Here is a 23,668-nt window from a genome sequence, read left to right as displayed (position 1 = left end):
CAAACCACCTGTCGAGATTTTAAATCAAGGAACTACAGGTGCACAACACCTGTCAAGCTTTTAAATCAAGGTACTCCAGGTGTGCAACACCTGTCGAGCTTTTAAATCCATGTACTCCAGGTGCACAACACCTGTCGAGCTTTTAAATCAAGGTACTCCAGGTGCGCAACACCTGTCGAGCTTTTAAATCAAGGTAATCCAGGTGCAAAACAACTGTCGAGCTTTTAAATCAAGGAACTCCAGGTGCACAACACCTGTCGAGCTTTTAAATCAAGGTACTCCAGGTGCGCAACACCTGTCGAGCTTTCAAATCAAGGAACTCCAGGTGCACAACACCTGTCGAGCTTTTAAATCGAGGTGCAGAACATGTGTCGAGAATTGAAATCAAGGAACTCCAGGTGCACAACTGTCGAGCTTTTAAATCAAGGTACTCCAGGTGCGCAACACCTGTCGAGCTTTTAAATCAAGGTAATCCAGGTGCACAACACCTGTCGAGCTTTTAAATCAACGTGCAAACCACCTGTCGAGATTTTAAATCAAGGAACTCCAGGTGCACAACACCTTTCGAGATTTTAAATCAAGGTACTCCAGGTACACAACACCTATCGAGATTTTAAATCAAGGTACTCCAGGTACACAACACCTCACGCGATTATTAAATAAACGTTCTCTAGGGAGCTCTCTTGACGATACTGAAGTTCGCTGGAACTAGTGCATGCCCATACGTGCGTGCCCATATGTGTGTGGCCATACTTGCGTGGCCATAAATGCTAAAAAAAACTTAAAAAAAAAACTTTCAAACCGCATGCCAGAAACAACTACACAGGCCATTCCTTCGCTCTCGCCTGCCCGTACGTGCAAAAAAACGTTCAAACCACGTGCCAGAAACGACAACCACACAGGCCGTTCCTTCGCTCAAAAAAAACCTTTCAAACCGCATGCCAGAAACAACCACACAGGCCGCTCCTTCGCTCAAAAAAAAAACCTTTCAAACCGTGTGCCAGAAACAACCACACAGGCCGCTCCTTCGCTCTCGCAAACGACGACTGGATTGGGGCATTGTGTTTATCAATAAATGCGCATAAGAAATCGGGAAATTATTACAACACAGTAAGTCATCACTATCCGGAAGTGGTGCGTGCCCGTACGGAATGTTCACATGCATTCCACGAATTATCGCTTGCATTGAAGTAACAAATGCTGTGACACTTACACACACAGAGTTAATTAAAATCAAAATTAAAATCAAGTTTACCTCCCTGTCTTTGCTTGCCATGACATTCGCTGCCATTGACCATTGCCACTCCTATGCCACGGTGAGGCGAGAGGGTAGGATTTGTAGGAGACCTGAAAGTACAGTGTCATTAGGTATTCCATGTTCGAATTGTTTTAGTTTTAAAATAGTTAAAAAAAAAAGTTTGCAAAGCATACCACCAGATTGAGATGTATTTCGTTGGCAAGCATGTTGAGTGGAGCTGAATTCGTTAGCACTTCCAAAGGCCACACCGTTTTGGCACTTGGAAACAAAAAAAGTTGTGTACTTTTTTTGACAAATTATTTTCGGAAAAATTTTTCTTCAATAAATAAATAATAATAAAAATCGTCTCCATGTACATTGTACACACTTTTATCTCGTGAGCACCTCTTCATAAACAACATCGCTGAGGAAATGCTGTCGTAAACGACAACTCGATTGGGGCATTGTATTTAAGAAAACCGAGAAAGAAATCGAGAAAAAGAATACAGCACACGTCACTATCACGAAGTCCAGAAGTTAAGTCCTCACTGTCCGGAAGTTCGCATATCGCAGTTACGATTATTCGCAATTTAGTTTTTATGGCCATTATTCAATTAGCCCCAATGTAGTTTGCCTTTTCGCAGTGTCGCAAGTTAAAACACAGAGAGAAGAGAAAAAAAAACGTACGTGAAAAAAAAAAAATAAAAAACTTTCAAAACACCACACAGGCCGTTCCTTCGCTCTGGTAAACGACAACTGGATTGGGGCATTGTGTTTATCTATAAATGTGCATAAGAAATCGAGAAATTATTAAAATACACGAAGTCATCACGATCCGGAAGTCCGTACGTTGTAACCCGTAATGGGGAACGCGGCTGAGGTTCTCTTCCCCCATCGGCCACGCCCACGCAGCAACGTGTCTTGTCATTGGTTGGGAAATAAATGGCCATAACTTGGGAAGCACTTGTCCGATTAATATCAAACCTTGAAAAGGCACAACCTCAGGTCCCCAGCAATATATCTGGCAAGTTTCAATTAAAACGGACCAGTGGTTGTCCAGAAACAGCGGTCACAGACAAGCACGCACGCACGCACGCACGCACGCACGCACACACACACACACACACACACACACACACACACACACACACACACACACACACACACCTTTCACATCCCTCGTAATCACCTCCTTTCTCGTGGATGAAGCCTTGTCTCCTTCATCCTGGAAGCATCAATCCATTTACCCCTGAAATGATAACCACTGCAAACCTTTCTGCTCCCTTTCTATTCAACATTTGGCCATCATTCTTGAAACACAGCCTTTGTCCCTGAAATGATTCGCATTGCTTCTGAAATGTAAAACCTTACTCCCAACACCATGCTTCCAGTCATTGGTTGACATCAATCACTCTGCTCAAAATTTTATACACTCTGCCCCTCACCCCTGACTACTCACTACCCCTCACCCCTGATAACTCCCTAACCCCTCACTACACTCAATACCCCCTCATCCCTGGCTACACTTACTACCCCCTCACCCCTGACTACACTCTCTACCCCCTCACCCCTGACTACACTCTCCACCCCTCACCCCTGACTACACTCTCTACCCCTCACCCCTGACTACACTCTCTACCCCTCACCCCTGACTACACTCGCTGCCCCTCACTCCTGACGACACTCTCTAACCCCTCACTCCTGACTACACTCTCCACCCCTCACCCCTGACTACACTCTCTACCCCTCACCCCTGACTACACTCTCTACCCCCCCACCCCTGACTACACTCTCTACCCCTCACCCCTGACTACACTCTCTACCCCTCATCCCTGACTACACTCTCTACTCCCTCACTCCTGACTACACTCTCTAACCCCTCACTACACTATCTACCACCTCACCCCTGACTACATTCTCTACTCCCTCACCCCTGACTACACTCACTACCCCTCACTCCTGACTACACTCTCTACCCCTCACCCCTGACTACACTCGCTGCCCCTCACTCCTGACGACACTCTCTAACCCCTCACTACACTCGCTATCCCCTCACCCCTGACTACACACTCTACACTTGCTATCCCCTCACCCTTGACGACACTTGCGACCTGCTCACTACTGCTTACATATAGTGTATACCAACAATACATGGCAACCTGGGGTTTAGCATCCTTGGGCAAATATCAAGGAGTGAAGTCACATGCAACCTTCTAATTGTCCATCAGTATCTCCATTCATGGAGGCAGCAATCCAAACTGGGTCGCTGTGGCATTTCTTCACTTTTATTTCTATATGTATTTCATAGTGTTGGGGACCCCGGTTCGGGGACGAAGACCACGAGGGGCGAACTACCTCAGGTTCTCACCGGACTCATCAGAATCACAGGCCATCGCACACAAACAACTTTGTGACGCGGCGGGTCGCGTAGCTACCCAATAACTAACGCAATCGCCCAATAACTCTTTGTGACGCTAAGCTACACAATAATAATACATGAACGCCAATAATTCAACCACGTGACTTAGGGTGATCCGTGTAATGCAGTTTACCTAAAGTTCACGTGATCTCATTACCATGGCACACGCCCTTACACTGGATCACCTTACCAGATGAGATGCAGCTGAGCGGAACTGCCAAGCATTAACTGTCTATAAAAACAGATCGTTGGGCAATAACGTCCCGGCTAAACTAGGGTGCAGGCCGTGATGGACAATGAAAGAAACCATGAAAACAAGCTGGGAACATTTCAACAAACACACTTATTTAATAGAGAAGTGAGGAAAGGTGTGTGGCACAGAGAATGGGGTTTTATTTTATGTACAGCAGGGATAGCAAGGAATTAGTGAGGTGTGGCAAAAGACAACAACTTATAAAAAGCGGACACAGAGCATGGTTATTCTGTCTATCTTCGACAATCTTACTTATTCTAAGGCAGGCGCCAACACACACACACACACACACACACACACACACACACACACACACACACACGGAAAATTAGACAGTCAAGAATGAGAGAAAAAAGGTGAGGATAAGCACTCTCAAAATACCTGGCATGGTGGGCTGAGCAACGCAGCCCAGGACGCTTAGGGAGAGGTAGTTGGGAAATATGCTGGCGTCTAAGGTGTGGGAGTGGGAGGTGCGATATTTGCGACGTGAGGGGTGCGGTGTCTTGCAGGAGGAAAGTGTGATTGCGTATCAGTATTTCGTCCTTCTTTGTTCCATCCCACCACGAACAACCGGGCGATTGCATCCACAGTGGATGGGATAGAGGAGTGTAAAGTGAGACATAAGAATAGATGCGTGAGAAGGAAGATCCCTAACCAAACCGTGTGAAGATCTGTATATGTAAACGTGTACCTCCGTGGGACGCTCCGCCTGAGTATTCCCACCTCTTGATATGGTGCATTATCTCCTCCTTGTTTGTTCACCGGGACTCGTGGCAGCACGCACTACGTACTGGTCCGCAGTATGTAGCCAGCAGTGAAACTGTCTGGCTTCACGGGGGTGGCAGCACGTTGAAAGCAAGGCAGGGCGTCCCACTTGCACATTCTTGAGCAGGCAGTGAAGAATGGCAGCCACACACGATCAATGCTCTATCTCGAAGAAGCGTTCCTTGCAGCTCCACGCCCTCCGTTTCATCAGTCCTGGGCGAAAGATGGGATATGCCTGGTGTTGGCTTAATGGTTGGGGTGGTGGGCTTGGGATCCGAGGGTCCTGAGTTCAAACCCCATTTGGCTGTTGAATTAATACCAGGTCGGGTTGATACAGCCTGTCATCCTTCTGAGGTCGTCAAAATGTGAACCAGCTTGCTCGTGTCCTGTGTCGGAGTGGTGACCTGTCCAGGATTGTGCCCAATAGCCAAGGAGACTGTTTAGGCAGCACCAATGCTTTGCACAGAGTATGGTCTCAATGGATGGAAGGATGGGATGAGGACCTGATAGTGATGCACTGTGGTCCAAATCCCGCTCCTCCATTGGGCCACAGCGGACCTATCCATGTCCCGCCAGGCTCTGGGACCAGAAACCGGTTCAGACGCCCACCAGCCCCAGCATGGTTCGGAACTCCCCGCTTAACATGGCGAGCATGCTCCTCGAGCTGGCACCTCAGCCTCAAACGCGCGTTGAGCGTTGTTTGTATGTTGGATGGTCGTGGACTTTTTCCGCTACCCACGGGCTCCTCCACGAGCCACAACGCACACTCGGGATCTAAACCAAATCCGTGGATCGCCCTTCCCGTGACCCGTAATAGTTGCTTACAGTCTTGCCGTGGTCCGATGACTGGATGAGGTCAACCTGGATGTAAACTCGGTGAAATGCGGTGGTAAATATAGTGTCTGCAGCGTGGTCGAGAACAATGGGTGGCACCGCGTGGTGCTCGAAATAGAGTGACGAGTTGTTGCGATGCAGAAGTACGAAGGGTTGCGGGAGCATTTTTCCCGTGTGCGGGGGCCGTCTGTGGTTAAGATGGTGAGGTTCGGTGAGTGAGGTGAGGAGCGAAGTGAGATGCCGGTTGAAAATTGGCACGCAGATTTGAATGGGAAAATGGCGCACAAACTCCCGAGGAAGGATGTCTTGTTCGTCACGAGCAAGGCGATCCGAGCCACGGGTCGCACCTGACGTGCTAACTAAAATTGTTTGTTGAACGGCATGCGTGCTTGGTTTGTTTTATGGTGAAAAGGAAAAGGCTGAGTGGAAGTCAGAGAAAGACATATTTATTGGACCTAAGTACGAGTCCCACGCAACGCAATTCATCCCGTTCACCCACGAGACATGAGGGAAGGACTAACTTCATGAATACTCATGAAATAACTGCCTGGGGATCACTGTCTGTTGTGTGCCATTGCCTTAGAGATTGCGGTGTAACAGAAATGCAACAATAGGTTTATGGCTCAAATCATGAGTGACAAGCCCGGCCCACTCAGTCCGGTGACGCGCAACGTCTTTCTTTCTCATTTATTTAAAAAAGATGATGGAAGTAATTTGTATACCTCTGCTCATGGAACCTTGAGGTTTCCCAAACCAGAAAAACATAAAGTACCAGTTTGCAGCTACACCTGCATGTTGGCATGATGGGGTGAAGGAATGAGGTGAAGGAATGAGGTGAAGGAATGAGGTGAAGAAATGGAGTGAAGGAATGAAGGTGAAAAAATACACAAACAGCAATGTGCGTGGGAGCGGGGGGGGGGGGGGGAGGTGGGGGCGGTGTTGGGATGGGTTGGGGTGAGCAGTGGTCTCTATGACATGTGACTTTATTTGTGACGTCACATTGGTTGCCTCTGTGACATCACATTTCATTAATATAAAGACAAACGCTGAACGAACAGCTTTCATTCCAGAGAACTTCATTATTGTCCAGAGTGGTCCCTGGAGAACGTTCATCGAAAATCTCATGAGGTGTTCTGTCTCTGGAGTACCTTGATTTCCAAGCTCGACAGGTGTTCTGTACCTGGAGTACCTTGATTTTAAAGCTTGACAGGTGTTCTGAACCTGGAGTACCTTGATTTAAAATCTCGACAGGTGTTCTGTATCTGGAGTACCCTCATTTAAAATCTCATCAGCTGTTCTGTCCCTGCAGTACCTTGATTTAAAATCTCGACGGTGTTCTGGGTAAATCTGTGAGTACGAATCTTATTTACACTCTTGTTTGCTCGGCTGTGCTTGCACCAAATGTGAACTCCATTGTCTGTTTGTGAGTGCGATATATTAAAAAGTGATGGACGGATTCGGATGAAACATGGTGGATCGATTGGGTGTGTAACAAGGACTAAAACTTCAGATTCTAGTTCATATCAGATTCATATCCAGCCTTTAAGTGGGATACAAAAGGTACCCTGTTCAGCCCGATGGAGATATTCAGGTTTCCCAATGACGTTCTGTTTCACCAAGTGTCACTCCATGAGTTCCCTTCATGTAAAGCCTTTTTTGTCTGCTGGTTGCATTTTTGGATAGTGTCACAGATATGCATGCCATTGATGCAGTGGATAGGATAACAGGAAGGATAACCTCGACCTCAGAAGGATAACAGGCTGAGTTAACCCCCTGGTGTTAATTCAGCAGCCAACAGGGATCAAACTCAAGACTCTTGTATCCTAAACCACAACCCGAACCACCAAGCCAATACCAGGCTCCTCGATGAGTGATTTTTCGTTTGTTTGTTTGTGTTTATTTCTTTGTTTGTTTGTCCATGCGGAACTGTAGTGTTTTTCTTCACAACCGCTTGTTCGATCGAGACAAAATTTTCAACAGGAGCGACTCCTCATTTAGAATGTTTTATTAATAATTAAAACATCATAAGTCACGTGGTGTGGCAGTCATGTTGAAACATGGAAAAACTACGGACCTCTGTTTCTCTGAAACTGCACAAAAGAAAAAAAACGACAACTTGGCACACGGCAAGTACTCACTTGTGGAATGAGTGATTTTTATGACATCATAGGTGCCTTGATTATGACATCATAATTGCATATGTAGAATGCCACATCTGATCAGTGTAAAAATAGTTGAGAGTCATCTCGGAATAAGAAAAAAAAAATAATCGATGACGTCATCGGAAACATGGTTCGGCAGCCTTATTGTTTAAAAAAAAAATCAAAAATCTTCTCTGAAGTGGAAGAGCAGATCAAGGCAAATCTTTCCAAGGATGACCACCAATGCATGAGTAACAAAATGTTCACACTTATGATGTCACAGGTCACATGGTTTAGCAGCCATATTGGATTTACCCTCAAACAGACAACAATGTTCTTCTCAAGAACAGTTGCACAGATCGAGGGAAAACTTCACACAAATGTTGACCAAGCCTTGGGGATACCAGGGTATTCACAAATAAATGACAAGTCACATGGTCTGGCAGCCATATTGGATTGAGCGAAAATCTTCAACAAATTATTTCTCTTGAATCACGAAATCAAATGACATGAAACTTCACAATTGTTATCCAGCGGTGATGGGGAATACAGATTTTAAATTTCAGTCTCATCGGACCGGAAGCCAGAATTATTTAATTTTTTGATCTGGGTTCTTTTTCTGTTTTTTTTCAGGAAGGTTCACTTGGCTGTGTCTGACTTTGAGGTTAGAGGAGTAGCAGCTGAAATGTGAATCCCATCCAGGTTCCTCCTGATGACTTCACCTTTGCTTTTTGCTTGTTTGGGTTCCTTCTGATGACTCCAAAGCAGGACTGTATCTATTTGGTCTTCCATTTGATTTGAATTGCATTAATTTTAATCGCATTCTGAATTCTATTGAATAATAATAAAAAAAAATGTAACGGGTCAAGGTCAGGAGTCAGATCAAAGCGTGGATGCATAGAAGGGGGACGTCTTGGTACCCGGTCATCACTGCCAGCAGTTATAAAGTGGCAGTTTCAATTATGACTCATCAATTTCGTAACACACCACCACACAAACACCATACAAAATACACCACACAAAACAAGTCCTGGTGAGGGTCTGCAATCGTTGATTGCTCTTTTTCTCGTTTTCTGTCGTATGTAGATCGGTGACAGCAGAAGGAGGTTGTTTTTCGGAGTACATGTTTAGTGTTCATCTCTTGTTGAGGTTGACACAGCTTTGGTGTGCGTGTGTGTGTTGTTGTCCTGCATTATTGTTGATAATTATTGTTATATCATAAGCCTGCCTTCTTGCTCTGTCTTGGAGGGAAATGTTGTGTGGAGAACCGTTGGTTAGTGTGTTGACACCTGTTTGTGAGTGTTCACATGCTTCATTGAAAACCAATCACTCAGATTGCTTGGTGGGATACTGAAGGTGACTTTGCCTGGCATGACCGCAGTCAACAAAGACCCAGATGCATTCCAGTATCAACTATAATGATGAACCTCACACTTACTTTCAACCCATCTCCTCCAAATGATTTGCAGGTCGAGGAAATATGGCGAGGAAACGTTGTCATCAGAGAGCTTTGTTGGAAGATGGTGCAACAGGGACAACCACCCCAACCACCCTGCTTGCTGGAGAACTTCAGAAAACGAAGGAAACTTCAAGAGCAGCAACAGCCTTTGATGAAAACCATGCGGCTTCACCAAACAGAAGAACCTTTTTCAAGAGGTTAAGAGACAACATGAAGGGGTTGCTGTGTGTCAATCGCAATCCCACAACAGAAGAAAGTGTGGATGAGAATGTGAATGATCGAACGAAGAAGAACCGTTTCTGGCAGAAGGTAAATTCCAACAACCACCAATTGTGCAAATCTGAAGGTAATGATGTCATTTTGGGGAAGCCCTTGTGGAGGGTTCTTGAACAACTTGTGAATTCGATCAAAGGTTCCAAGTTTGGTTTTTAAGAGTTTTTTAATCCCTTGATTTTAGCTCGCCAGTGAACAGAACAAACCGGAAACAATGTTAACTTTAAAAAGTTTCCCTCTGTTTAATGAGGAGCTGATATTTATTGTGATATGGTCCAGGGACCGTGGCGTAAAATGGACATGCCCCAGGAGATTGAGCGGCTTGAGGAGCTTCATCTTCAGAAAGAAAAGCTCACAAAGGACCTTCAACCAACCAGCAGAGCGCTGTTCTTCATGGAGCAGGACATTGAGCAACATGGAAAGCATCGCCAGGAGCAGCACAATGTGGTCCAGCTGGTGAGCATTTTGTGTCATTCTGGTCAGACCTGAGTGATCAGAAAAGACACTTTCCCTTTACCCTGTATTGTGCCAGATATGTACATCACTCGTTCATCATGCATGTCCTGTGTGTCACGTGGTTTGACAGAAACAGCTCCTGAGGACGAAACAAAATCAGGAACAGGTTCATTCCATGAATGATTTTCCACATCAAAATGCAATTGAGGACAGAAAGGAGCACAATGAAAAGCTTGCGGCAATAAGCGGAACGGTAGAGTGGCTAAAAGAGGAGCAGGACGGACTCACTCTGGCAGTCCAGCAGGTTAGTTCCTGATGACAATTTAAATCTGAATCAAATTGAACGTGTCCTTGTTGAGCAGGATGAGATGCTACATGGGAGGAGGAAATCATATATCCTGTTCTTTCCTGCGATATAATTTGTCTCCTCTTTGTTCCCTCTTTTTCCTTCATTCACTTTCACGTCAAAGACATCAAGAGGCTGCACCAGACGCAGTCTCCACGTGTTGTTGAGCTAGATCGATGTTTGAAGGAGACTTTGCATGCAAGCGAGGGCGAGGGTGAGCTCTCGGAGACCGGTTTGATGAACCCGATCAGGCCTGCAGGAAAACAGGATTGTCCCACTTTTCAGCAGGTGAAAATTCTTACGATGTCAGGAGCTGGTCAATATTCTGAGCGATCTGAACAAATTATGAGGTAACTTCTCCACAACAAGCTCAGAGTGGGTCCGGTGTGGGGCTGTCCAACCCGATATCCGTATGTCAATTCCCACGACTAAAACATCTCACAAACTACCTGATCAATGTGGAACAAATTTAGGACAATGCATCAGGACAGCAAGGTCTCATGGGGTTGTGCTTCCCATGCAACACCCATTTAAAAGGGGTGAAAGTGCGTTTTTTCCCCCAATATTGTTGTTTCATTCCCAAATCTTCTTTTCAGAAACCAACAACCATCTTCAAACAAAACAGGCAATGTGGCACCGTGACCATGCCCATCCATAAATTGTACTCACAATGGACACATCTCCCCCTGGAAAGGGGGCCATGACCTTTCCTCCCCTAATCCCTCATATTCAAAACATTATCCTCACCAACTACATGACCGATATCGACCAAATTGGTACGATGCATCAGAAGAGTGAGGTGTCATGGGGTTGTGCACCCCATCTGGATCTGTTCCTTAATAAGTGACTGAAAAATGGGGATTTTGCCTCAAATTCAGAAAATTTATTTTAAAATTTTCTCAGACATCAACGACCAGATGCAGAACAAAGTCTTCATGAAGTTCAAGGATCATGCCGTTCATTGAAGTTGTGCTCCCCATGACCGTAACACTTCAGGAAAGGTCTCCATGGCCCTTTCCCCCCTCATCCCTCATTTTACCCCACCAGTTGGGGAAATACCCGTCAGAACCACGAGACAATTTTTTGGGGATGGAGACCTTGGACAAGTGGAATTGCTTCATCTGTTTACTCGATGTGATCAGAGCACACTTGTTTTATGCTCCTTTATTTTTGCAAACACGATTGCTCGGTCTGTTTGCCTCATTGTGATTTGATCACTGTGAGAAGGTCAGTTGGACCATTGCCATGACACGACAGCATTTTCGAGGAAGGTGTGTTGCACATCCGTCAGTGTGTCAAGATCCCAGGCAGCATCTTTGCTCTCAGAGTTTCACCTCAACATGATCAATAACAGTAAAAACTTCACACAATTTAGCATTGGGTTCAGTACCGGTTTCAGCCACAAGGGAAAATAACAAATTATTGATGTACTGACGTGTTGCCGACTCGGGTTGTGTTTTGCAGGTGAAGTTCCTGAAGAGAAATGTGCACGACAATGATGGGAAATGCACTCATCTTGGGATGGAGAATGAGAGGATAATGCCACCTCTCATAAAGAGTGAGACAATGGTGAAGAAGGAGAGTTTCAGAACACAACGGCCCAAAAGGTTGTTCGAAGCAGCAGGGCGTGGAGCCACAAAAGAGCAAAAGACTCCTTCCAGCACAAGAAAGCATGAAGAGCCACTCTTGAAAACTGTGCTCCTGCAGCAGCAGAGATTAGCCTGGGCAAAGAGGAATCATTTAAAATGATCCGAGAATTCGGTAAGTTACATATTCCTGCAATCACTCCTGGGAAATCTCTTGATACCTTGTTACAATGGATGCTTTCTCAGACTGTCGTTGTCTGCACAAAGCTTCAATACGAAAAAACAAAAATTTGCGTATCTTGGATGAATGGCCGGCTTCAGTTAGGAAGGATAAGAGTGTCTCCTTGATCTTGAGGATGTAGTATTACAGGATCTCTGGATGTCATTTCCTGTTTGACGATTCATTATTAAATTTAGCTTTGTTCCCGTATGCTGGAGTGATCACGACAATTAACGGTGCGTGAGAAACAACAAAAGGCTCAGAATGGGAGGTAATCACACACCTTGTATCACAAAGCCATTGTGATTGTATCATAAAGAAAAGGGCTTTTGGATGAGTCAATTGGGGAAATGGCGATCACTCCCAGGAAAAGTCGACTGGATATCTGGATCCATGCCCGTCTTATTTTCTTTCTGAAATTTTTGCTAAAACTCTCTCAACGCCAGCAATAACACTGAACAACAAATTTCAAAAAATTTTTTTTACTGGAGATGTGTAAAGTGATTAAGACTAATTTGGGTACGCTGATTTCAAAAATCATAACCGTTTTGCTGTATCACGTCAGGATTTTCAGTAACAGAAATATTCCCATTGCCTAGAAGTCAGGATTTCAATGAAATTTATATATGTCTTTAACATGTCTATTTCGTACAATTGTTGTTAACTTGTGTTATATTTCTTTGTTTCAGATAAAGATGAGTAGGCGTTCCTGTACCAATCATCCTGACAACTTCTGTTATGTCTGTGGTCGGTATACCAAAAAAGATCAACAGCGAAGTATATCTCCAGCAGTGAAAATGAAGGCCGCCTACTTTCACTACTTCGGGTGTAAGGTGGGGGACCAAGAACAGAGCTGGGCACCACACATCTGCTGCACAAGCTGTCACACAACCTTGACTCAGTGGTTGGTGGGCAAGCGCGCGAGCATGCCATTTGCGGTGCCCATGATATGGCGTGAGCCGCAGAATCATCATGATGATTGTTATTTCTGCTGCACAAGCATCGCCGGCTTCAACAAGAAGAATAAAGGTCACATCAAGTACGCTGACTGCGTCTCTGCTCGTAAACCTGTGCCTCATGATGACGAGAACCCCGTTCCAACACCTCCAGCTGATCAGAACATAGCTGTAAGCAGTGGTGAAGAGGATGGTGATGATGAACCTTTTGAACCCGACACTCAAGAATCACACCTTCTGAACCAGGGAGACTTAAATGATCTTGTAAGAGATCTCTCGCTGTCAAAGGCGAAGGCAGAGCTGCTTGGATCAAGGCTGCAGCAGTGGAATCTACTTGAACCTAACACCAAGATATCCTTGTTCAGAGCACGTCACAGAGACATGGCTGAGTTCTTTGAGATGGAAGACACGATGACATTCTGCAGTGACATCAACGGTCTGTTGAAAGAACTTGGGTGTGATCACGATCCTGCAGACTGGCGCCTCTTCATCGACTCGGGGAAGAACAGCTTGAAGGCTGTTTTGCTCCACAATGGCAACGAGAAACCATCAGTCCCACTGGCTCACGCGTTCGGCATGACAGAGACCTATGAGACTATGCGGCAGCTGCTTGATTCCATCAAGTACAATGACTTCAACTGGCACATCTGCGGAGACTTGAAAGTGGTGGCGCTGTTGTTAGGGCTGCAGTCAGGCTACACGAAATACATGTGCTTCCTTTGTCTCTGGGATAGCAGAGACGACAAGAATCACTGGACGAAGAAAGATTGGGAAGAGCGAAAAGAGCATGTACCTGGTCGACACAACGTGAAGCATGTCGCCCTTGTCAACCCAGCCAAGGTTTTCCTTCCACCACTCCACATGGTGTCTTTGTTGGACCGCAAATCCGACAGATTATGAAGGACGAAACTTTTCTGACAACTCTAAACCCCAAAGAGCTGGCAGCGTGGAGGAGCTTCAAAGCTGTGACGGACAACTTATTGGGGAACGAGAGCGCGGACAACTATGAAGAAATAGTGCAGCAGCTGCTGGAGTCCTTCAGGAAACTTGGTTCCAGGATGTCCCTGAAAATCCATTTCCTACACCAGCACCTGAACTTCTTCCCTGACAACTTGGGAGCAGTCTCGGACGAGCACGGCGAGCGATTCCACCAAGAGATTTCACTCATGGAGACGCGTTACCAAGGGCGGCACAACCCGAACATGATGGGCGATTTCTGCTGGTTCCTGCATCGTGAAACTGACACAGAGCAGCACAAACGCAAAGCCAAATGCCTAAAGCATTTTTAATTACATTCTAGTGGAGTTTTTCTGTAATTTCTATAATTTTGAAGCATTCATGATGAAATAAATGAATAAATGAATTTTTGTAAATTTCATTGAAATCCTGACTTCTAGGCAATGGGAATATTTCTGTTACTGAAAATCCTGACGTGATACAGCAAAACGGTTATGATTTTTGAAATCAGCGTACCCAAATTAGTCTAAATCACTTACACATCTCCAGTAAAAAAATTTTGTTGTTCAGTGTAATCATAGAAACCCGACATAAGATGTTTAAACATCAAAATGATGACAGGGAAAATGAAATACGGTATTTATTGTTGATGACTTCATGTACTGACATCTTGTGTGCTCTGAACGTCTCTTCCAGGTGGAGCAGCTGAAAACAAACATGTCCTGTTGTGGAAGGAGAGACAGTGAAATCATATGAAGCCGGAGGATGAGAGGATGATATATTTCATCTGTTAATATATTTGATGTGATCATATTAGTAGTTGTCCTTATACTTATTTTCTGTTAATAAATTATTAAACCTGATGGAGTTTGTTGCTCATCGATATGCTGGAGTTAATGGCACGATCTCTCATTGGTGAAGAATCACTGAAAAAATATTTTTCAAAAACTTCTCGTATTCAGATCCAGATCTTCACCAGAATGGAAACATTTAGTCCTTGTAACACACCAAACCCGTCCACCAAATTTTGTCCGAATCGATCCAGGACTTTTTGAGACATCCTGCTCACAAACAGACAGATAGGGGTATAAACAACTCCATCCACCTCTGGTGATGGAGGTATAAATGAAGAAACAACTGTGTCCAGATCTTCACCAAAATCGAATCAATTTGTCCTTGACAGACATCCAACCAGTTCACTAAGTTTAACCTAAATCCGTCCATAACTTTCTTGGTTATTGTTTCCGGCCCTATGTCTGTCTGTCTGTCTGTCTGTCTGTCTGTCTGTCTGTCTGTCTGTCTGTCTGTCTGTCTGTCTGTCTGTCTGTCTGTCTGTCTCTCTACAGTGAAGCATCATTTTAAAAATTATCACATCCAGATCTTCACCAATATCGAATCAATTCGTCCTTGTCACACACCCGACCTGTCCACCACGTTTCGTCCAAATCTAGCCACAACTTCTAGAGATATCCTGCAAACAGACAGACGGGTGAAAGCATAAACTCCCTCCCCCTTCGGTGATGGAGGTAATAAATGATGGTACTTATTTTACAGAAAAGCGATACCCTCAATCAAAATAATGAATCAGAAAATGATAAACACTCTTTTTGCTGCGAGGAATTCACAACACCTTGGACCATGGATACAGTGCGGCGCTAATCAGCTGCTGACATCACAGCGCTCATCAGCGAACGACGTCAGTGCGTCCGATTTTTGCACTGATGGCAGCAGCTCATCTCATCAGCAGTTGGTGAAGAAGAAAGTTTCTTGGTGTCGAGTCACCACACCTTCAAAATGGCAAACAGAAGAGTAGACTCATTCGTTTTTGTCGTGGTTCATCACCAAACAAACAAAATCCACTTCACACCATGGTTTTGGTAATGTCGAACAAAAGTCACCATTCAATATTGACGCGTTGATTGACTCGTGAATCGGGATGAGATGAGGCTTGTCAGGAAAGGTGTGTGAGATACAAACGCGTCGCGATGACGAGCTCCCGATAAGTGCCTTGTGGGGTCTGCGATGTCGATTGGCTCTCTGGAAGGACTCCAATGATTGGTTGCTCATGTGCACATGCTTGCTTTATACAAATATCAACAAAATGACAAGAAAAAGCAACAAGTCACTCCATGCCTTATCCCCCACACCTTGGAAATGGTTTTTTTTAGCAAGTACAATTTTGTGTGAACACATGCAATGGTTCATAAGTTGTCAAATCACAGATACGGCTGATTCTCGGGGTTCGACATCCGGGAACTTCGCCGACCCATAATGCAATGTCCACATAGCAACGCCTGCGAAGGGGAAATCAAAGTACCTCATTCGCTCGGATCGCCCTGTGTATGGAGCGCTAGCGCTATCGCACGGCACTCGACTCATTCCTGTTACAAGTTTGTTTCTTTCGTAGCCTTTATTACACATTATTATTTGCAACAATGCCGAAAAGTTGCTGTATTTTCAGTTGTACTCATAACAAGGCAAAAAATTCAGAACTCTCCTTTTATCTCATACCAAGTTGGGCTCCTGAACCAGAGAGGAGACTTCTGTGGCTTAGAGCCATCAATCGTGGCACGCAAGATGCCGTGGGGAAGCTTTGGGAGCCGAAGTCTGATTACACTTACGTTTGTTCAGCGCACTTTGTATCAGGTTAGTGCTGTATAATGACAATGTGTTAGTGCTGTATAACGACAATGTGTTAGTGCTGTATAACGACAATGTGTTAGTGCTGTATAATGACAATGTGTTAGTGCTGTATAATGACAATGTGTTAGTGCTGTATAATGACAATGTCTCGGCCTTTCCTGGAAGTTCACTGCAGTCTTGTCCTCAGCTCAAGCGCTTCAACTCAGCAGCCACAAGAAATAGCCACGCACTGCTACATCATTACAAAGCGTAGAGACACACAGGCACACATGCTCACTCACATACGGCAACGCTCATACACGTAGTCATACACATCGTCATACACATCATCAAAATCAGGGATAACACAGAATTTATACAACATGAATGTGAGCAATATTTTCATCATTCATTGACATTCTTGCCGGGTCAGTGAGTGACCCACAACTCGCACAGATGACTCACTGTCACACAGTACAGACAAGGCAGGTAAATTAAAACTAATGACTAACTCGCCACGTCAGCTCGGGAGTTCATAAATAATTGAAATAATATATTAACACTCCAGTACAGTAATGTTTGATAATACACAGGTAAAACTTGGTTTAAAATTGAATTACATACCTGGTGTCTTCACTAGACCCGTGTATCCGTCCGGGTATTGCACGTTCGGCCATTCCTTTGGGTTGTCCATCCACGAATCACCGGGGTACTGGTAGGGGAAAGAATCAAGGCCAATTAACTGTATTTTGGCTCGATATCCAGCCAATGCATCACCTCACAAATGTTCTATATGTTGATATGACATTGCAAACATTTGGGTGAACACGATGTATCAACAATTTAATCCTGGTGTTGGTGCAGTGGTTAGGGCAGCGGCTTGGGATCCAAAAGGTCCTGAGTTCAAGCCCCGTTGGGCCACTGAATTAATACACCGGGGGTTGACTCAGCCTGTCATCCTTCCGAGGTCGGCGAAGTGAGTACCAGTGTACTGGGCCGGTGTATACCCCGGTTAAATAGGTGCACCATATCCCTGTGTCGTAAGAGGCGACCAGGGTTGTGTCAGGAAGGTTATCCGGTGTAAAACATGTGCCAAATCACTATGCGGATCATACGGATGATCCGCTGTGGCGACCCCTAACGGGAGCAGCCGAAAGAAGAAGAAGAAGAAGATGTATCAACAATTTATCTGAAATACATCGACGGAAAAAAAACAAATCACTCGGCTTTGCGTGCAAGTAAAACCACAACGTACGTGCGTCTGCGATCGGTGCTGCGTTTGTTTTCCCCTTTGCCAACATGGCGGGTCGCGTTACCAAGCGAAGTCACGTGACTGTGACGTATGTCCGACCTCAAGAATTCACCGTCTTTGCCGCCCTTACTCGATTTGCTCCCGCAGGCCGGGCCTCTGTGGAAATCCAGCCCAGACTGGTGGACCTCGCTCCTTATAAAGAGAGGAGATGGAAGGCGAAGAATAAACCTGACTTGTTCAATCCACGCTTGGTTCCTTCGGAAAACGAAACATTGTGCCATGTTCACAAAGCTACAGTGGCAATACTCTACGAGAGTGTGTTGTCATGACAACGTGACATCAGCACGGAAGAAGGAGCTCTTTTGTGATGTATTCATTTTTATATACAATAAAAAATATACATATTTTCATATGGGAGCAATTACTCAAGAGATAATGTCTCTTCCTTCAATTGGAATCATTGTTATTGCATCAGTCATAATTGTGTGATGTACGATTACATTTATGAACATTTTGACAACTAGTGCATGCCCGTACGTGTGTGGCCGTACATGTGTGGCCGTACGTGCGTGGCCGTACATGTGTGGCCGCACGTGCGTGGCCGTACATGTGTGGCCGCACGTGTGTGGCCGTACATGCAAAAAATAAAACAACTTTCAATGCAAGCCACAGACGACAACCACACAGGCCGTTCCTTCGCTCTCGCGTTCTCGCGACAACCACACTTGCACACACAGAGTTAATTAAAATCAAGTTTACCTCCCTGTCTTTGCTTGCCATGAGATTCGCTGCCATGTAACTGGCACCAGCCGTGTACGTGCCCGTATGTGCGTGGCTGAAAGTGCAAAAAAAAAACTTTAAAACCGCGAGTCAGAAACAACAACTACACAGGCCGTTCCTTCACACTCGCGTGGCCGGACGTGCAAAACAAGGACAAATGTGTCCACGAACAGCGTCCTAAAGATTTTGTCGGCTAAAAAACAAAAAAAAAACAAAAAAAATTTTTTTTTTTTAAAACAACAACAACAACTTCCGATATTTCGTCACATGCCTTGATTAAGCCAATAGCGAAAGGCGTCATAATGCATTTACGTATTTACGATATATCGTTTATTTCCGAAATAAATAATGTATTTACGAAATGACAATACGATAAATGGAATAATCTTTAAATAGTAACGTGAACTTTTCGAAACTTTAAAGCAAATGTCCGAATATATTTAAAGTTCATGATAGACGCTCTCAAAAGGCACCCTCAATGCGAGGATGTGTACATGTGCTCAGTATTTGAGGAGATCCGGATCTTGTATATACAAGAGCCGAGTCCTCGAGATTAAGGTTTTGTCTTAAGAAGAAGAAGAAGAAGTAGAAGTAGAAGAAGAAGTAGAAGAAGAAGAAGTAGAAGAAGAAGTAGAAGAAGAAGAAGAAGAAGAAGTAGAAGAAGAAGAAGTAGAAGAAGAAGTAGAAGAAGAAGAAGAAGAAGAAGAAGAAGAAGAAGAAGAAGAAGAAGAAGAAGAAGAAGAAGAAGAAGAAGAAGAAGAAGAAGAAGAAGAAGAAGAAGAAGAAGAAGAAGAAGAAGAAGAAGAAGAAGAAAAACAACGCCGAGCTCTCTATGAGCAGCGTTCGCTACACGAGACGCTGCTAAAAACAATAACCTTCAATGCAAGCCAGAAACGACAACCACACAGGCCGTTCCTTCACACTCACGTGGACGTACGTGCGTGCCCTCTGCAGTGTGACGCCATTTTCTGGGGGGGAAGTACCAAGACAGCAACAAAAAACATCTAAAGGTACCAAAAAAACACCTGTTTAAATTTTGTCTCCTACTTGCTTATTTTCGATCGTAAGTTGTCGCATGTTTTAAATTAACTTCCTGGTTCGGAGCATACCAGCTCACTCTGATGTTACCGAAATTTATGCACCGTCTAATATGAAAACGATCATAACTTGGGGCATAGTGTTTATCTATAAATGCGCATAAGAAATCAAGAAATTATTAGAATACACGGTCATCACTATCCGGAAGTCCGTACGTTGTAACCCGTAATGGGGAACGCGGTTGAGCTTCCCTTCCCCCATCGGCCACGCCTACGCAGCAGCACGTGTCCTGTCATTGGTTTGTAAATAAATGACCATAACTTGGGAAGCACTTGTCCGATTAATATCAAACCTTGAAAAGGCACATCCACAGGGCCCCAGCAATATACCTGGCAAGTTTCAACTAGATCAGACCAGTGGTTGTCGAGAAACAGCGGTCACACACACACAGAGACACAGACACACACACACTGCTGGAATTATAGATAGATGAACAAATTGGCGATTTTGCGATCTCTTGATCTTGTGCATCAACGGTGTATTTTTCATTCTTGTTTGTTATGAAAACGTTTAAGAATACAAGGTGTGCCTCTTAATTGTTTACAACTTCACTCTATCCTCGTTTTTAAGCGTATCGTTTTGCACACATTTGAATGGGCAGCCATTTGTTTCCCATCTTATTCCTCGATATGGAGTATGACAGTACTCCATGGTTACAAATGGAGAAAAGTTCTGTGTATCATTTACACCAATGTGAAATGAGAAATGCAAACAAACCCATCACTTTGTTTGGTCACATCAATATTTAATGTTTGATAAACATGAAATCGACATGAGAATGTGAACACGTGTGCACGACGGATCTCCAGAAGCTCGACGAGGGGTGCAGTCAAAAGTCAGTTGCATTGACATCAAAAAAGTCAGTGACCGCCATTTGCATTGACTCTCGTTTGGCAACAGTGCCTCATTGAGGGCACAAATGGTTGAAGAAGGTTCGAGATTGGCCGTGTGTTCACTGATGGCCACCGGAGGATGATCCAGAACTGCAGGGTCGACCAAAGTGCTCAGTTCTTCAACACCGATCACAGGCTTGTTGCAGCAACTCTGAAGTTGCAGCTTAAATCCGGGAGAATGGTGCCATCCCAGGCTCGGCTGAAGGTCGGCAAGCTCAAGGATGAGAGGGTAGCTAAGGAGTTTGTGAACATAGTGCAGCAGATTACTGAAATAATCTTTCACTTGGTGGTACAAGCACCAAATTTGGTATACATGTGCTCCAGGACCTATTCTCTCAGAAAAGTACGTTACCCACGTTGAAAAACAAAATGGCCGCCATTTTTCAAGATGGCCGCCATTTGAAGTGGTTTGAATCTGTGTTTGAGCTAAATTTTGATGGAATAATGAATGCTATTTTAACGTTCTATGCATCGAAATATATGTTTTTGAGTTCGAAAAATCCATTTCTGCACTTACAAAATCGTAATTATTGAAAACTAAGATGATGTGGCCGGAATTAAATGATGACAGGCTCTTTTAGCGCTACATTTTGCAAAAAGAAAAAAAATGAAGAATAATATAGCATATACAGCAGGAAATTATTATCTTTTGATTCACGTGGTGGATTAGTCAATCATTTAGTTCTCACATTTGCACGCACACAACTGTGTACACTTGAGACTGAAGCGATAGCATTTACATCGCCCTCGGCATTCCGTCTTGCAGCCACATTTTGTTAACTGCTGACAACTCTGGGCAATGGGTGGAAGGGTCGTCCAAAAGACTTGCCAGACCTCACCATCTTTCTGCCACCCCCAGTTAGCAGGGCTTTCAGTTTGCATTTTGCACACTGTTGCCTGGCCCCATATGCAGCCTGCTTGGTAGGCAGACCGTTTGACATGCTGTATGAGAGCTGCGCTTGTCGGTGGAATGGCATCATAAGACCTTGCTTCCGAGCGAACAAGTCCAGTCTTGCCCCATCAACTTTGTCCATAGTGCTGTTCTTGTCATACATGGTGATGACAAACTTCTAAAGGACGTTGTAGTCTGCATTTTCCACGACTGGTGGGTACTGACTTAACTTCGTGAAGACGGGAGTCACTTGAGGGTAAACCTCCCATGCCTGCAATGCAGGTTTTTTTTGCCTTTTCCGTGAAAAGCTGACAGAATATCACAGCCAGTGAAGGCGTGAAAGAACAGCATGCCACTGGATTTGTCTGGGCCAAGATTCGCCACCATGTCATGAATTGGCAACCACTTAATGAACTGACCCTGGCCAAATTCAACCCATGGCATTTCCATGCCTGCGTCTTGGCAGGTAGCAAAAACACTGACTGCAACAACGAGAACATCTGTGTCACATGCTTTAATCAACACAGGCGTCATCTGTTGCTTGGCTGCTTGAAGAGCATGAGTGAAGATTCTGGACTCGGCTTCCTCGTGGTTGCAAGGACTTAAGCCATCAAGACTGATGGATCTTTTGGAAAGAGCCTGATCTCCTTTGGTCACAACAACGACATTGTCAGGACACATGGTCACTATCTTATAAGCAAGGAACCCAAAGAGCTCTGTCTTGTTGTTGTTGTCTTTCAGGAAACTTTTCCAGTTAGGTGGCAGCTTGGTTTTCTCCATCACTCGGCGTCGATCCCCTTTGCCTCTCTTTGATCTTGTTTCAGCCTTCAGGCTGGAAGTCCAATAAACATCAAAAACTATGTCTGTCCTCGCGAAATTCGATGAGTACATCTGAACCTTTGGAACCACATCTAGGACAGCATATTCCTCAAAGGTCTTTGATGTCTTTGGCGGCAATGGACACAAGAGAGGACCCATCAATGATAACAGCATCACATCCTGGTCTAGTGTCGGGAGGAGTAACTGTAGCCTCCAGAATTTTTGCAAGTTGCGACTTCTGTCCAGTGTGGAGTTTCCCATTGTCACTCAGCACCGCAGGGAAAGACTGGTTTTCATGTTGGAAAAACTCAAGCAGGTCACACTCTCATGCTTGGCAGGATATAAAGAGTTGCGAGAACAGACCGCAATCATCTTTGAGTACCTGTTGCTTTATGTCGCCAGAAGTTGCAGCTGCCTCTTGGTGAAAGAAGTCTGCTTTGTTCTTTTTGATGGGCTTATAGAAGGAAGCTCCGTCACCCAGACCATTGGAAAATTCTTGGAAGGCAACTTTACCTTTCTCAAGGTGAGTCCTTACAAGTTCAGCAGTACTGGGATGCACGATGGTTTTTGAGTCCAGTGTGAGCAGATCTTTTGATTCTTCCTGAAAAGGATTGCCCAGATCCTTCATTTCACCAAACAATTTCTGCACCTTGTCAGAGAAGGATTTTTGAGATAGGCTGGTTTGCTCATGGTGCGTGATATCTTCATTTGCCACTTTGGCCAGTGACGCCAACTCATACTGTGATATTAGCACGCTAACTTCTGGTCCAGACACCATCCACCTACTCAGTGCAGCTGGATCCTCAGTAAGCCCAATGGCACCACCATCACCTTTCACTACTGCATTGGCCTGTTCATGTGCTTGGTCAATGGCCAAGCCAGAAAACTCCCTGTTAGTCTTGTGTACCACAAAATTTCCCAGTTGAAATTCATTAAAGACCTCAGGGTGAGTGTGTTCCTAAGTGACCATGTCTCTAAGATGGATGGGAAGCCATCTGGCATAGTTCACATTGTTGTTTGCAAAGAACAAGGGGATTAGAGCAGCCAGTGCTTCGCAATACAAACCAAAGTTGGCCTCCCTGAAAGACCTGACCAACGAGAACGTCATCAATTCCATTGACAACACAGGATCCCAGAATTGACATTGAGGACTCTCTTTTCTGCATTTCTCACACCAGTCATCAAAATCCAGAGCTTATTCATTCTCTTCTACACAATGATGCTCATATGCTTCCTTTTGGAGTATGTAGAGGCAACACTCTGTAACTTGGTGCATATGGCGTGTTCTTGTGACACTTGAGGCAGAAAGAAAGGACTCTGCCATTCCAGAAGAAGCCAACCCAGACTTCACAAGAGCACCTGTCCACCCACTGCTTTGAAGTAGGGTTCCAAGAGATCTTAAAGCAGCCA

General features: G+C 44.7%; 2 protein-coding genes across 7 annotated transcripts in view; one reads left to right on the top strand and one right to left on the bottom strand.

The window, feature by feature from the left end:
- The window catches only part of LOC147020060 (uncharacterized), a 28,499-nt gene extending 13,747 nt beyond the window's left edge, over positions 1 to 14,752 (top strand). Inside the window, exons 2-6 of one of the 2 annotated variants that reach the window (XM_085895060.1) lie at positions 9,119 to 9,417; positions 9,661 to 9,837; positions 9,968 to 10,141; positions 11,648 to 11,944; positions 14,599 to 14,752. In XM_085895060.1, coding sequence (XP_085751186.1) covers positions 9,130 to 9,417; positions 9,661 to 9,837; positions 9,968 to 10,141; positions 11,648 to 11,932 — 924 coding nt within the window. In that variant the 5' untranslated portion in view covers positions 9,119 to 9,129 and the 3' untranslated portion in view covers positions 11,933 to 11,944; positions 14,599 to 14,752. The remainder of the gene's footprint in view (positions 1 to 9,118; positions 9,418 to 9,660; positions 9,838 to 9,967; positions 10,142 to 11,647; positions 11,945 to 14,598) is intronic. The other variant, XM_085895061.1, reaches the window with a different exon arrangement.
- Positions 1 to 18,681, bottom strand: part of LOC147020059 (uncharacterized) — a 39,194-nt gene extending 20,513 nt beyond the window's left edge. The window contains exons 1-4 of one of the 5 annotated variants that reach the window (XM_085895058.1): positions 18,536 to 18,553; positions 17,149 to 17,236; positions 1,432 to 1,516; positions 1,256 to 1,347 (exon numbers count right to left, since the gene is read on the bottom strand). In XM_085895058.1, the coding sequence (XP_085751184.1) occupies positions 1,256 to 1,298 (43 nt within the window). In that variant the 5' untranslated portion in view covers positions 1,299 to 1,347; positions 1,432 to 1,516; positions 17,149 to 17,236; positions 18,536 to 18,553. Of the gene's footprint in view, positions 1 to 1,255; positions 1,517 to 17,148; positions 17,237 to 17,779; positions 18,045 to 18,535 lie in introns of those variants that run through there. The other 4 variants (XM_085895056.1, XM_085895059.1, XM_085895054.1 and 1 more) reach the window with 4 other exon arrangements.
- Positions 18,682 to 23,668: the final 4,987 nt, after the last annotated feature.

The sequence above is a fragment of the Eptatretus burgeri genome, chromosome 9, assembly GCF_056783735.1.
Source record: "Eptatretus burgeri isolate ZD-2024b chromosome 9, Ebu_testis_v1, whole genome shotgun sequence".
NCBI classification, from domain to species: Eukaryota; Metazoa; Chordata; class Myxini; order Myxiniformes; family Myxinidae; genus Eptatretus; species Eptatretus burgeri.
This window is presented reverse-complemented; position numbering and strand designations above follow the sequence as displayed.